This window comes from Bos grunniens, chromosome X, assembly GCF_055505025.1.
Source record: "Bos grunniens cultivar Pamir isolate PY7600 chromosome X, Bosgru_T2T1.0, whole genome shotgun sequence".
Classification (NCBI taxonomy): domain Eukaryota; kingdom Metazoa; phylum Chordata; class Mammalia; order Artiodactyla; family Bovidae; genus Bos; species Bos grunniens.
The window spans coordinates 28,182,831-28,195,945 of record NC_141194.1 but is presented as its reverse complement, the minus strand read 5'-3'; the positions used below and the strand labels follow the sequence as shown (position 1 = coordinate 28,195,945).

At 51.5% G+C, this 13,115-nt stretch overlaps 2 protein-coding genes and 1 pseudogene across 3 annotated transcripts in view; all 3 read right to left on the bottom strand.

Moving 5' to 3' along the window:
- LOC147340041 (melanoma-associated antigen B4-like) overlaps positions 1–13,115 on the bottom strand; it is a 48,796-nt gene that overhangs the window by 14,311 nt on the left and 21,370 nt on the right.
- LOC147340042 (melanoma-associated antigen B1-like) overlaps positions 573–13,115 on the bottom strand; it is a 33,876-nt gene continuing 21,333 nt past the window's right edge. For both annotated transcript variants that reach the window (XM_086388382.1, XM_086388383.1), the window contains exon 2: positions 573–2,143. In XM_086388382.1, coding sequence (XP_086244508.1) covers positions 1,075–2,085 — 1,011 coding nt within the window. In that variant the 5' untranslated portion in view covers positions 2,086–2,143 and the 3' untranslated portion in view covers positions 573–1,074. The remainder of the gene's footprint in view (positions 2,144–13,115) is intronic.
- On the bottom strand, positions 10,550–12,551 carry LOC147340043 (polyhomeotic-like protein 2 pseudogene; annotated as a pseudogene).

Below are 13,115 nucleotides of genomic sequence, written 5' to 3'. Positions count from 1 at the left end.
CCCAGGAAGGAACAGGAAGACAAAGAAGATGTATATTATGATTAGCTTTCCAGCCCCACCTTAGCCTCTCACAACTTAAAAGGCTGGGAGTGTTGGTCGAACGCAGTGAAATAGTTGCCTCAGACCTGACTAGGGGCTGGAGGGACTGCTAGATGTGACTTTGGAGCACACACTGGCCTTGGCAGGACTATAAACCCTGACTGCAGCTCGGGCTCTCTCGTCATCCTCTCTCAGAGCCTTTTCATAATCGGGTGGGAAGGCACTGGGGATGTTACCATTGACCTTGGCCAAAATACCAAACCTCAAAGTTTTGGTTTAAGAGAATAAAGGCTGAGAGAATTTATACCTCACTGCTCTCATCCCAACTCCCTCCCCAGCATCCTCCCTGATTTTTGTCACTTGTCTTAGATCATCACACCACCTTCCTTATGGAATCACTGCTCATATACACAAGACATCTACAGGAAGGTACAGGGTCTCCTTTATCTTTGCATCACCCCCACCAGCACAGAACCTTCTGAAGAGCAGATGCTCAAGTAAAGATGGGAATAAAGGAGCCACCAAGCAAGGAATGTAGTTTCTTATTGTTTTTATCAGCATTCTTGAATAAGCTAACAACATCTAAATATATCGCTAAGGGTACTACTGAATGTTATAGAGAGAGAGACAAAGGTGAATAACATAAATCAAAACTTGACTACAGCTTACTTGATTTTCATCTGTTTTAAAACTACAACATTCTTCCACATTTCCAAGAAAATTACTATTCCAAAGCTATGTTATCTTGTTCTGGATCCCCAAAGATGAAGGATTTTCTGAATTACACTACACAGTACCAAAACTCTTACTCTTAGATCTGACAGACAACAACAAATCTGTGATCCATGTCATTCGTAAATTTCGATTCTGAATCTAAACAAACGTGCTAGGAAATGACACAACGTTTGAAAGGTAATAGTGTAAAACAGGAACACAAAGAAGATACGTATTGACATTTTCAGCCCTACTTTAGCCTCTCACTTCTTGAAAGGTTGGCAGTATTGGTCAAACAAAGTGAAGCTGCCGCCTGAGAACTCACTGGGCACTGGACGGATCTCTGGGTGGGACCCTGGAGCGGGCAGTGGCCCTGGCAGCACCACGAGACCTAACTAGAGATCTGCCTCGGGATCTCTTCTCTTCTCCCAAAGCTTCAGCATAATGGAACGGGAAAGCACTGGGGATGGTACTACTGATCTTGGCCAAAAACTCCAGCACCTTCATCTTGCTGGTTTCAGCGTAGGCTCTTGAGCCCCATAGGAACTCATAGCTCAGGGGATCGCTGTCGGGAATCTGACGATACACAAGGTAATTCTGCTGCACCCACTCTTCCGTGATGAGCTTCCTGGGATCCCCAAAGATTACATGCTGCTTTCCATCATAGATGCCCAGAACATTCAGGAACTCCCAGACATCAGCCTCAGAGGCGCGGTTGCCATTCACGTAGATCACATTCAGCAGAGGCATCAGAAGCCCATTCTTCGGCACCTCACAGCTGCTGCTCAGCACCTCATCACTGATGAGGCCTATCTTGCTGACCAGGGTGTAGGAGTAACCATTTGGCTTGACCTCCTTCAATTCAAGACCGAATGACAGCTCCATGCATTTAGCTGCTCTCCTGAGGATCTCAGGGAAGCGTGTCTTGTACCTTTTGTGAAAAAGATTCAGCATATCTATCTTCCTAATGGGCTCTTTCATCTTAAACTGATCAAGCAGGAAATTGACCAACACTCCTGCCTTCTCGGTCAGAGGATCTAGAGGAGCGGTCTTAACAGAGGTTGAGGCCCGGGAAGAATTTTCACGTTCCTCAACTTGGCCCCTGCCACGTGCTTTAGATCTTGGGCGTGAAGCCCCTGCAACAGGAGAGCTAGTGGCTGCAGCTCCCTGAGGCTTCTGGCCCGCACCGGCAGGTGGGGAGCCTGGGGGCGTACTCCCAGAAGTAGGGGTGGGGGTGGCAGCAGCCTGAGCATTCCTGAGATCCTTGGTCTCCATGCGTGCCTGGCGGCGTTTCTCACGCCCACGGCGCTTGCTCTTCTGCCCCCGAGGCATGACTATCAGCAGGCACAGCTGGCAGGGAAGCAGGCAGGTAAGTAGGTGATGCTGGAACCTGGAGAAGGGAAGATGAGTGGATGAGCTCCTTCAGCATGGAGGGAATAAGGCTGCTCTGCCCGTTTCCTTGAGAGCCCTACTCTAGGAACCGCTGGCCTCTTGTTCTTGGTCAGCCTATCCCCTGAGAACCCTGTGTAGAAGTGAGAGCGTGCCAGCCTCAGGCCACAGCCTGCCTGTGGCTGCCTCCAATGACAGAAGATCCTGGGAGTGGGGCCCTTTCTGGGTCCCTTCATTCACACACACAACTGTCACATCAGCTCTTAGTGGGGCCGGGACCCCTGCCATGTGCTGCTTGAAAGGCGACACCTCAAAGCTCCCTGGGACCCATGAGAAGGAGCCAAGTCATGGACACTGTAGGGGTGGATGGCACTGGCAGTTCTGGGGGCCTGCTCTGTCCTGAACTCGGTTCTCCACCATTCAGGGTCCTCATCTTGTCAACACCAAGGGTGTGGGCCCCTCCCTCCTGCCTCTGGTGCTGTCCCTTCAGGTGAAGAACCTCATCTCCCTTAGAAATGACACAAAGAAATGAGGGGCCTCAGCGGAGGATCAGGCAAGACTCTAGTGTTCGTTTGATTAGCTGCAAGGGGGAGCGTGCTACCTTCAGTCCTCATTCGCAGTCCCCACTTTGACTCCTGGGAGGATCTGGGGGCTCCTTTCTCTCCTGGCTTGAGGACCTCTCTTCACAGCAAGGCCAACGGCTCCCTAAGATTGAATGGGGAAAGCCAGGGTGGCCTTATCTGGCCCTACCGCCCGTGGTCTCTGGGGCCTGAAGAACTGTAGCAGGAGGTTGAGGCCCTGTAATGGGTGCTATTCATGCAAGGTCCCCAGATTTTACTTAGGGGAGAGTCTAAGATTCCTTCCTCTGCTGACTCATTAGACTAAGACCCTCACTTCCCTGTTAGCTGTGAGTGAGGCACACACACTTCGGCCCGCCATGTATGCCTGGGGGCACCAAGGAGTGACAGTGCGAGGAATTCTGGGAGTTTCCCACAGTCCTCAGCATCTTCTCTGTGAGTCCTGGAAAACGTTAGAAATTCTCCCTCTGCTGACCTGAGCACGCTGAGGTTCCCAAGGTGAAAGAAAGTGTGAGCCACCTCTAGTCATCCCTGTCCCTGACCTCCCTGGGATGGCAGCAGGGGCTGGACTCTGTGGGACTTCACTGTTCTGTCATCACTGGCCCCTTTCGTCCTCACTTGGATGTGATTTATGTTCCTCCCTTAGTCCACACTGAGTTTTCCGGCCTCAGATCAAGGCCCACATCTCCCTGAGTTCCTGGGGCTGAAAGTGAGGGCTGACATCTGGCAATCTCCGCCTGAGGTGCCCCAGGGCAGACAGGGACTGGGACTTTGCAGGCCCCCACTGCTTTGGGTAGGTGCTCATCTAAGTCATCTCTCTGGGTCCTTATCATGACTCTGTGACTCCTGGCAAGACCAGGAAATCTCTGTCTCTTCTTGAGATCTCTCCCCTCCTACTAAGTCCCCCATCTCCCTGAGACCCACTAGAAAGCAGCGACATTTTCCCGATCTCTAGCTACAGCTGTGTGTGGACTCCTCATGCGGACAGTCAGGAAGAGATTCTGCACTGCCCTCTGTTGTCGCGGGGTAGCTGGATGGTCCCTCAATTCTTAGGTCCTCTTCTGGGCTCCTGGTACTAGCTGCAAATGCTCCAGTGGCGGACCTGAACCCATACCCCCATCAACGAGGTTCCTCATCTCCCTGCGAGGCTCTGCGCAGAAGCAAGTGGGGGTCATCTGATCCCCATGCCTGGGTCTCCCAGGTCTGAGAGGAGTGATGTACTATGTGGTTCACTTCCTTCTGGGTGGGGTTCTCACATGTTCATTCAGTGTTACCACTGTGACTCCTTTTAGGAACCGGGCTTCCTCCCTATGTTGAATGCGGCCTCACCCATCAGCGTCAAACCTGAATATCCCTGAAACCATCCTTGGAGAAAATGAGAGGGCGTCTCTGCCTGAGAGCTCTAACCCAGCTTCCCAGGGCGACGGCAGAGCTGGCACTCTGTGTGGGCTCCTCTGTGCTGGGGGAGTCAGTTGTCTCCTTCCTCACATAGAATTGGTGCTTCAACATCTCTCACGGCCTAGGACTCCTTGTTTTCTCCTAACCTGGGCAGGCAGACCTGAAACCAAGGCCCTCATCTCCCTCAGACCCCACAGGCAGAAGTCAGGGGCACCAGAACTGGCCAGCTCTTCCCTGGACCCCCAGAGCTGACACCTGAGGGGGCATCAGATGTGGCTATCTCTACCGTGTATGGATCTTCCCCTGGACACCACATCCTTCCTGGGACTCTGCCTTCTGCAGACCTGAGCCCAAGACCCTGTGAAAAGTCTTCACCTTTCCCGGACCCAAGCTGACAGAGTGAGACACATTCCACCAAAAATTATTTGGGGCTATGCTGCTAACCAAAAGGGCAGCACTCTCGACCCCCACCCCCTGCCCCAGTTCTGGAGTCAGGGGCTCCCTCAGTCCTCACTCAGGATTCTGGCCTCCAGTTTGGGTAGGGTTTGGGGTCTTCCCTCTGCTGACCTGAGTCTGCATGCCCCAGAGCAAAGCTCTCACCTCCCTGAGTGCCTAGAGGAGATGCTGGGGGCTCCATATCCAGCTACCTTGTTTGGGGATGCCCAGATCTGAGAGCGGGGCTGGTCCTTAGTGTAGCAATCCACTTGGATGCCAGGCCTGCTGACTAGCACTGAAGGTCCTAGCTTGACTCCTTCTAAGGCTGAGAGTCCTCCCTAAGCCTAATGGGTTACCTTATCTATCATTCTATGTCTTTATTTATTTACCTTTCACACCCATTGCTTTTTATTATGTAACTGGTAGTTACATCTTAACCTTTCTCACCTATTTCTCTTCTCCCCCACGCCCCTAACCCTAACCCCCATCAACCATCTGTTTTTTCTCTCTTGCTTCTACAATTGTTTCTGTTTTTCAGATTCCTCACAGAAGTGAAATCATATAGTATTTCGTTTTCTCTGACTCATTTCACTAAACATACATAATACCCTCTAGGTCCATATCCTTTTATATAAAGGCCTTTCTCTACCTGAACGTCCCTTATCCACAACGCCTGCCAGCCCCCGCACACCATGCAAAAAATGACGGGTTCTCTCAGCCTGAATTACTCTATGGTAATTTGGACCCCTATGGACCCCTATGGGGTCCAAACCTTCCCATTCTAACGCCTAATGATCTGAGCGGGAGGGGATGTAATAATAACAGAAATAAGGTAAACAATGTAATGCGCTTGAAGCATCCTGAAACCATCCCTTTAGCCTACCCTACCCTACCCTCATGCCACCCCACCCTCCTTTGTCCACCGCATCACACCCCATCCCACACTGCACCCCACCCCATGCAAAAACTGTCTTCTAAGAAACCGGTCCCCTGGTGCCAAAAAGATTGGGGGCCACTACTGTGCGGCACTGCAGCATTGGTGGCAGGAATGGCTTCTGTGCAGCCACCACTTTGGAAGGAGATAGCCCTGTGAGCACTGAAAGCCCCATCTTTTCACCTGTTGAGGGCAAATACCACTTCCAACGCATAAAGAGTCCATCCTCTTTCAACAAAGCCGCCCGAGCCGCCACCGACCCTTCACGTGGCAACAAGATGGCTCCTCGGCCCGCAACTCCGGACAGGGGATCTTACACTGCAGATTGCAGGGGTGGGATGCGGTTGGGTCACTTTTCTTACAGGGAGGGCTTGGGAAATTCACTTCAGCTACATTCAGGTCCTCACCTTGGCTCCGGACGAGTCCGGCACACAATCTCCGCTGAACAGACGCTGCAGCTACCAGTCGCGCTCCTCGCCTCGGAAGCGGAAAAGAGGGGCCCTGCATACGTTCGTACATGGGGTCTCCTAGGGGCGGGGCAGGGGCAGGAGGCGGGGGCGGGGCAGGGGCAGGAGGCGGGGGCGGGGCGCTACAGAAACCCGGTAGTTCAATATCCATCCAGCCCTGGGTCCTCCTGTGCAGTGTATCAGAGCCCAGGACACCTCCTTCTATGAACCCGAGTCCTCCAGCTCCCAAACGAAGCCCTCGCCTTCCCAAGTCCCTAGTGTCGGGAGTCAGGTTGCTGCTCTGAGCATCTCTGCTTGTCAGGAGGGGGCGCCACTCTGTGAGCCTCCCTCGTAGGGGGAGAGACCCTCTCACTAGCACTGATGGTCCTCACCTTAAGTCCGGTTATGGTCAAGATGCCCCCCCTCTGCAGATCTGGGGTCCGATTCTGCTAGAGGAGGCCCTGTCCTCCCTAAGATCACACAGGTTGAATGAGGGGACCACTCAGAAGTAGCTCTTCTGGGTCTCTCAGGGCTAACAATTTACAGAAATCTGTTTGGCTCCCTCTCCAGGGGTCCTGTCTAACACTCAGCATCGCATGTGAGGTCCTCTTTGGGTTCAGGTCCGTCCCTCTGCGAAACAGGCTGATCCTATTAGACAAAGGCCTCACCTCGCTGAGACTTTCCAGACTGAAATCAACCTGACATCTGTGCCCAGCGCTTCCTGGGGACCACAGCATCAGCGATTTTCCAGGGCCTCCTTTTATAGTGTGTGCTACCATGCATTCACTTTCAGGTCCTCACATTGACTCATGACGAATCCTGTAACTCCACTCTCTATTTTTATGAAGCTGCTTGTCTTACATCAAGGTCCTAGTCTCCTGAGAATTCCAAGTGGGAAGTCAGTGTGATCCTCATGTGATCGTAGTCCATCAGGGCCTCTGAGACCAGACAGTGGGGATGCAACTCTAGTCCTTTCGGATTCCTTTTGCTCAACATACTACATCTACTACAACCTGGGTCTCTGCCTTCTACTGATCTAACATTCCTCTTCTTAGTCTTTGGATGACCACTATATTCAGCAGTGACAGCCCTCCTTCATGGAGGTTCCCGTATCAGCATCTGTCACTTGATTAAAGGCTTCCTGGGAAATGCATATTCCTACAGACATTGAACAGTTAACCTCTAGCCAATGTTGGAGAAAACAGGTCTTGGTCCCAAAAGTAATCTAAGATTAGGAACATGCAGCAGAAATCAAGGAACTCGGGAAAGAGGTTATGCTGTCAGAGAAAAAGAGCTGATATATTCCTTCTCTTCAGCCAGATTAGGGTGTCTGCTTATTTGCTCAGTCATATCTGACACTTTACAACACTATGGACTGCAGCCTGCCAGGCTCCTGTGTCCATGGGGATTCTCCAGGCAAGAATACTGGAGTGGGTTACCCTCCTCCAGGGGATCTCCCCAACCCAGTGATTGAACTCAGGTCTCCTGCATTGCAGGCAGATTCTTTACCATATGAGCCGCCAGATTTAGGGTAGTTTAAAAATCTTTACTTTCAGTACCCTCCTGTTGTTAAGTGGTTAAGTCGAGTGGTTAAGACTCTGTGCTCCCAATGCAGGGGGCCTGGGTTCAATCCCTGGTCAGGTAACTGGATCCCACATGTCACAACCAAGAGTTCATGTGCCACAACTAAAAATCTCACATGCCACAACTAAAGAGCCTGCAGACATGGCAGGAAAGGTCCTGAGTGTCACAACTAAGACCCAGCACAGCCAAAAAATAAATTGAAAAAAATATTTTTAGTCCAAATAATAAAATATTTACTTTCTACATAGAAGGACAGCACCAGATAATCTTGTAAGCCCTTGATCACTTGAGGGTGTCTGATTTTGCACATGCAGATTATCATACGGTTACTGAGCATTATCTATTTCTCTCCTTTAATTATCACTCTTAATTATTTTGGTTATGTGTTATGTGGCAGTATTGATGGGAAGGGAGTTTGGGGGAGAGTGGATATGTGCATATGTATGGCTGAGTCCTTTCACTGTCCACCTGAAACTGTTCACAATATTGTTAATTTCCTATTCCTCAACACACACACACACATACACACACACACACACACACACACACACACACACACACACAAAACTGTGCTTCCAGTGCAAGGGGTGTCAGTTCAAACCCTGGTTGGGGAATTAAGATCCCATGTGCCACATAGCAAATCAATCGATCAACAAAAGATCATCAAAGAAAAAAGTGATGGGGATCCGTGAAAGAAATAATTGATAAGCTAGATTCCATTCTCTTTAAACTTCTGCTCTGTAAAAATACACCATCAAGAGAACAAGATGAGCCATAGTCTGGGAGAAAATATTTGCAAAAGATATATCTGATGAAAGCTCTAATCTAAAATATACAAAGAATTCTTAAAATTCATAAGAAGAAAACTAACATCTAATAAAAAATGGACAAAAGATAGGAATAGATACATCACCAAGGAAGAAACACAGATGTCAAACAAGCATATGAAAAGATGCTCCACATCATATACCATTATGGAACTGCAAATTAAAAAAAACAAGCAGATACCACGACATGCCTTTCAGAATGGCCAACATCCAAAGGACTGAAAACACCAAATGCTGGTAAAGATGTGAATCAACAAGAACTCTCATTCCTTGGTGGTGGTGATGCAAAATGGGAGAACCACTTTGGAAGACAGTTTGCAAGTTTCTTAGTAAACTATACACATTCAACACTGCTGGTAGGAATGTAAATTGGTACAGCCAGTATGGAAAACAGTATAGGGGTTCGTCAAAAAATCAAAAATATCACATAATACTTTCCGCAATTCCACTACTATCCACAGGAACTGAAATCAGGACCTTGAAGAGCGCTCTGCACTCCCATGTTCACTGCAGCACTACTCACAATAGTCATGACAGGGAAGTTGCCTACCTGTCCAGTGACAGATGAATGGATAAATAAGTAAAATATACATACAGTGGAATATCATTCAGCCTTAAAAAGAAGCTAACCTGTCTAGTCATGACAGCGTGGATAAATCTAGAGGACATTATGGTACAGTGAAATAAGCCAGACACAGAAGGACAAATACTGCATGTCCTTTACATGAGGAATCTAAAATGGTCTAAGTCACAGAAACAGACAGTAGAGTGGTGGTTGCCAGGGGCTATGGGAGGGTGAATGAGGAACTGTAGATTTAAAAAATATTCACAACCTAAAAGCTGACAGTTATGCCCAGCAAGGAAAGAGTGTGCCATTCTAGCGGATTCTGGGCATCATCCCACCTCAGAGGACTGTCACCCTGATTTCTTTTTTTTTTTTTTTTAATACATCAGGGTAGGTATTATTCTGTTTTGCTTCAGTTACATACATCTCAGTACATATATGAGTGTGGGGAAAAAACTGTCAGTCACGATCAAAAGTTTTGCAAAATTCTATGTAAGGCATGAATATCAGGAGCGAATATATGTTGAAGGAAGCACCCTTCAGACTGAGGCCTTCCACCCAGAGTGAAGAGACAGCAGGGGTGTATTTACCTGTGTCAGGCAGCCCTGCAGATCCACCCTATCCTCTTTCAGGAGTTTCAGCTCCCTCTCCCACCTCACATACAAGGACAGACTCTGGCTGGGCCTGGCTTTGTCCTCCAGAAAGTGGAAGTCGAGGTCCAGCATGGACTCGCCAAGCTGCACGGGCCACAGTGGCCCGCTCCCCTGCCCTGGAGTGGGGTGGGCAATATGGGGGTCTTCCTGGGGGACATTCCCCACTCCCCCTCAGCCCAGGGTCCCATGCTGGCCCCGGTCTGGCTAGCCATTCCCGACCTTCTGCAGACCAGACCTCCCAAGTCCTAGCTCCATCCTGTGGGTGGTCAACTAGTCAGTTGTTTGTTTCTCCTCTTCCTCCAGGAAGTAGTTACATCTTAAAGGTTTTCCGCAGTTGTCATCAAGATGTGGGTATTAGTTCTTAAAAGGTCCCTGCTAATCAGTCTCCCTGGGCCCCTCTGTTACAGACTAATTGAGTGCACAAGCAGCCTGTGTTTGGCAGGCCCCTTCTTTATTCGAGGCTTAGGCAATTGCCTCCTGAGGCAGAGACTCCTAACAGTTTGCTATTCCAGCATCCAAAGAATGCTCAGCTGTTGAGTGAGGCAGAGTTACCCCAAGGGTGGTGCTGGACACGGAGCCGCACGTACCACAGGTGTGTGTGTGAGGGTGGGGAGCTCTGGGCTCTGCCTCCGGTGGGCCAGGTATTCCTGATGAACAGCGTCCTGTCTCCCCAGCGGCAGTGGTGGGTCGGGGAGGCTCAGAGTTGAAGAGGCCCTGGAACCTTGCACTCCCAAGGAATACCCATGAAGAACAGGTGGGATCTGAACCGGGGCTGAGTGTGCCCTCAAATGACACCGCAAAGCGTGGAGGATATGCTGTCCAGTTAAGGTGGTCATCCCCCTACCAGCCCAGGGACCTACCCTCTCCCTGCAGGTGAAAAAAAGCTCTTCAGGATCACAGAAAGGCATCCCCAGGGGAGAAAGGCACAGAAGGAATGGATTTTACGTATTTGTTTTTTAAAAACAAAAAAAGGTTTAAAAAGTCCTTCATTTCCAACCCTGCCTGGGGGTATGAGTAGGGAATAGAACGAACTGAGAAGGGCACCCACCCTCCCCTGGGGAGACTCCAACTCTTCCCCGGGAGCAAGCAGTGTGCAGGGCAGGTCAGAGGCCGGCCCTTGCCCTTCTTGCCCTGCCTCCTCCATCGGCAGCTCACACTGCTGCCAGCAAGTTCCAGAGGCAAAGAAGTGTGGGAGCCGAGGCTGAAGGCTGCCTTCTTCACCTCGGCGGTCACTCCAGCTCTTCCGCCCTTGGACGTTCTCTGGGCCCCACCACTGGGCTCTCAGGGTGAGTGGACAGGCAAGACCAGGAGGCGCAGCTTGGCCCAGCCCACTGGCATCTTCCTTAATGCCGTCTGTGACACAGCAGGGCAGTTTGGGCGGGGGGCGTCAACAGTGAAGGAAAGGGCTGCAGAGACACCACGATAATCTGGAAAGGAAAATCTCCTGCTAACCTGCATCGCTTTTTGATCCTGCCTCTGCACCGGGGCAGCGCTTTTTCCTATTCCCCATCCCGAGGCTGAGTGGAGTCCAGAACAAAGCACTAAGTGGCTGTTTCTTACAAAACACCTGGAGATGCCAGGGGGGCTCTCGGCCCGTCAGTCAGTCCAGGCTCCCACACAGTCACACACATAGCGTTAAGGTGGCTGTACTAGCAGGTGTGGCCAAAGCGGGCCCAGCTTCTCTCCCTCCACCTGCAGGGGTGAGGGGGGAGAACCCTTCTGGCGGCTTCAGTAACAGGCTGAAGTGGGAGAAGCTGGCAACGGAAGAGCGATCTGGGCCCCGAGAAAGAAGAGGAAGAAGGCAGGCGAGGGCTTCCGAAGCCTCTCTCCAGGCCCGACGGCTGCCCTGGGAAGTGACCCAACTCAGCTTGGGAGCCCTGACCACATACCCCCTGGAAAATGGGGGACAGAAAGAGAGGAAGAGAAGCGGGGCTAGAGTCGTGGGACTTTGGAGGAAGCCAGTGCTATCAAATATTTACAAGCATAAAGCCCCATCTTCTGTGCCACCTACCTCTCTGCCCCTCCCACAGAAAGAAAGGCCCCTGAGAGCCACCAAGGAGGTTCCGAGACCTCCTCCCCAGCCACGCCCCACAGCGGGGGGCCCTTCCCTCCACCGCCCTGCTCCTTGAGCATGCTGATGCACACGTAGATCTTGAGGGTGGGCCCCAGCTTGATGTTTATGGCACTCATCAGGTGGTCCTCCTTGAGCAGCAGCAGAGCTTGCCCATTGATCTCCTGGCCATGGAACTCCTCTGTGATTTCCTGGCAGCCTGGCAGAGAGCGGATGAATTCGTAGACATCGTCCACGTTCCACTTGGTGGGCTCACTTGACAGGAAGTGGCGTCCCATGCCTGCCAGGTCCCGCATGTGCATGTCAGGGAGCTCCAGGTCCCGCAGGCCTTGTTGCTGGCGGGAGGTGGACGAGCTGGCTGAGATGGGGGACAAGGGTTCCTCATAGCTTGAGTTATCTGAGCAACGGCTGGAGTCTTCCTGGCTGTGTGTTAGCTGCAGGGCAGCAGTAACTGAAAGGGGTATGGTGCCTGTTGGCTGCTTCTTGGTATCCTTGGTAAGTGTTGGCAGATTGGCTTTGCTGGCCTGATGGCGGTTGTGGGTCATGGCTCCCACCTTTTGCACCTTGCTCTGGTCTGAGTGGAAAAGCCCCACTCGTTTGGTGCACCCCACGTTGTACCTTTTTGCACAAGCCATGGAACAAAAGTGCTTGGAACGCTTAAACTTGTAGGCAAAGTCCACCCAGCCACAGAGCTCACACTTGAGTTTGAGGGGAGTACCCTCCTCTTTGGATTCTTGCAGATAGGGCTCCTCCATCTCTGAGTCAGTGGTGGTGGTATGGTCCTGCTGAGGAAGTTTCTCAGGCAAGAACCCCTGTGCATACTTCTTGAGATTCCCCACCAGCAGAGATGAGCGTCCCACCATTCTTGGGGGCAGTGCCAGTGATGCTGGAGGCAGAGTTTCCGTTCCCTGAGGTCATGCCAGGGCTGCTGAGGTCCGTCAGTGCATGAAAAATGCCCCGCCCTGTCTCTGTTCAGGTTGGGCCTGGCCGGGCGGGGACTAGGCAGCCCCTCGGCCGGCCACCACCTCGCGCAGGGTCCCTGGCCGGGCGGGCCGCCTCCTCTCTGCCAGAAGCCTCTGAACCGGGGCCCAGGGCTGCCGCGGCGCATCCGACTGCACCGGCGAGCCGGCGTCCACAAAGGGCGACAGGGGCGCGAGGCCAGGGTAGAGGTGCCATCGGCGGCAGATTGCGTGCCTGCGCATCGTGCGCTCTAGGGTTGCAGCCGCCGTGGAGACCTCACCCTGATTTCTCAGAAACTCTCTGGAGAGAAGGCAACGTGAATAAAACATCTAATCTGCACATTGCTTGCCTGCACCGGAACAAGAGCTACAGGATACATTCCACGCCAGGTTCACGCGATTTCTGTCTGATTTACTCACAATCCCAAAGCACAGGGAGACCCAGAAAATCCTGCAAGTTTGGTTCCCAACCCCTGAAGGACAGTCAATATCACAATTGAGTCACAACAAATTTTTGGTTTCC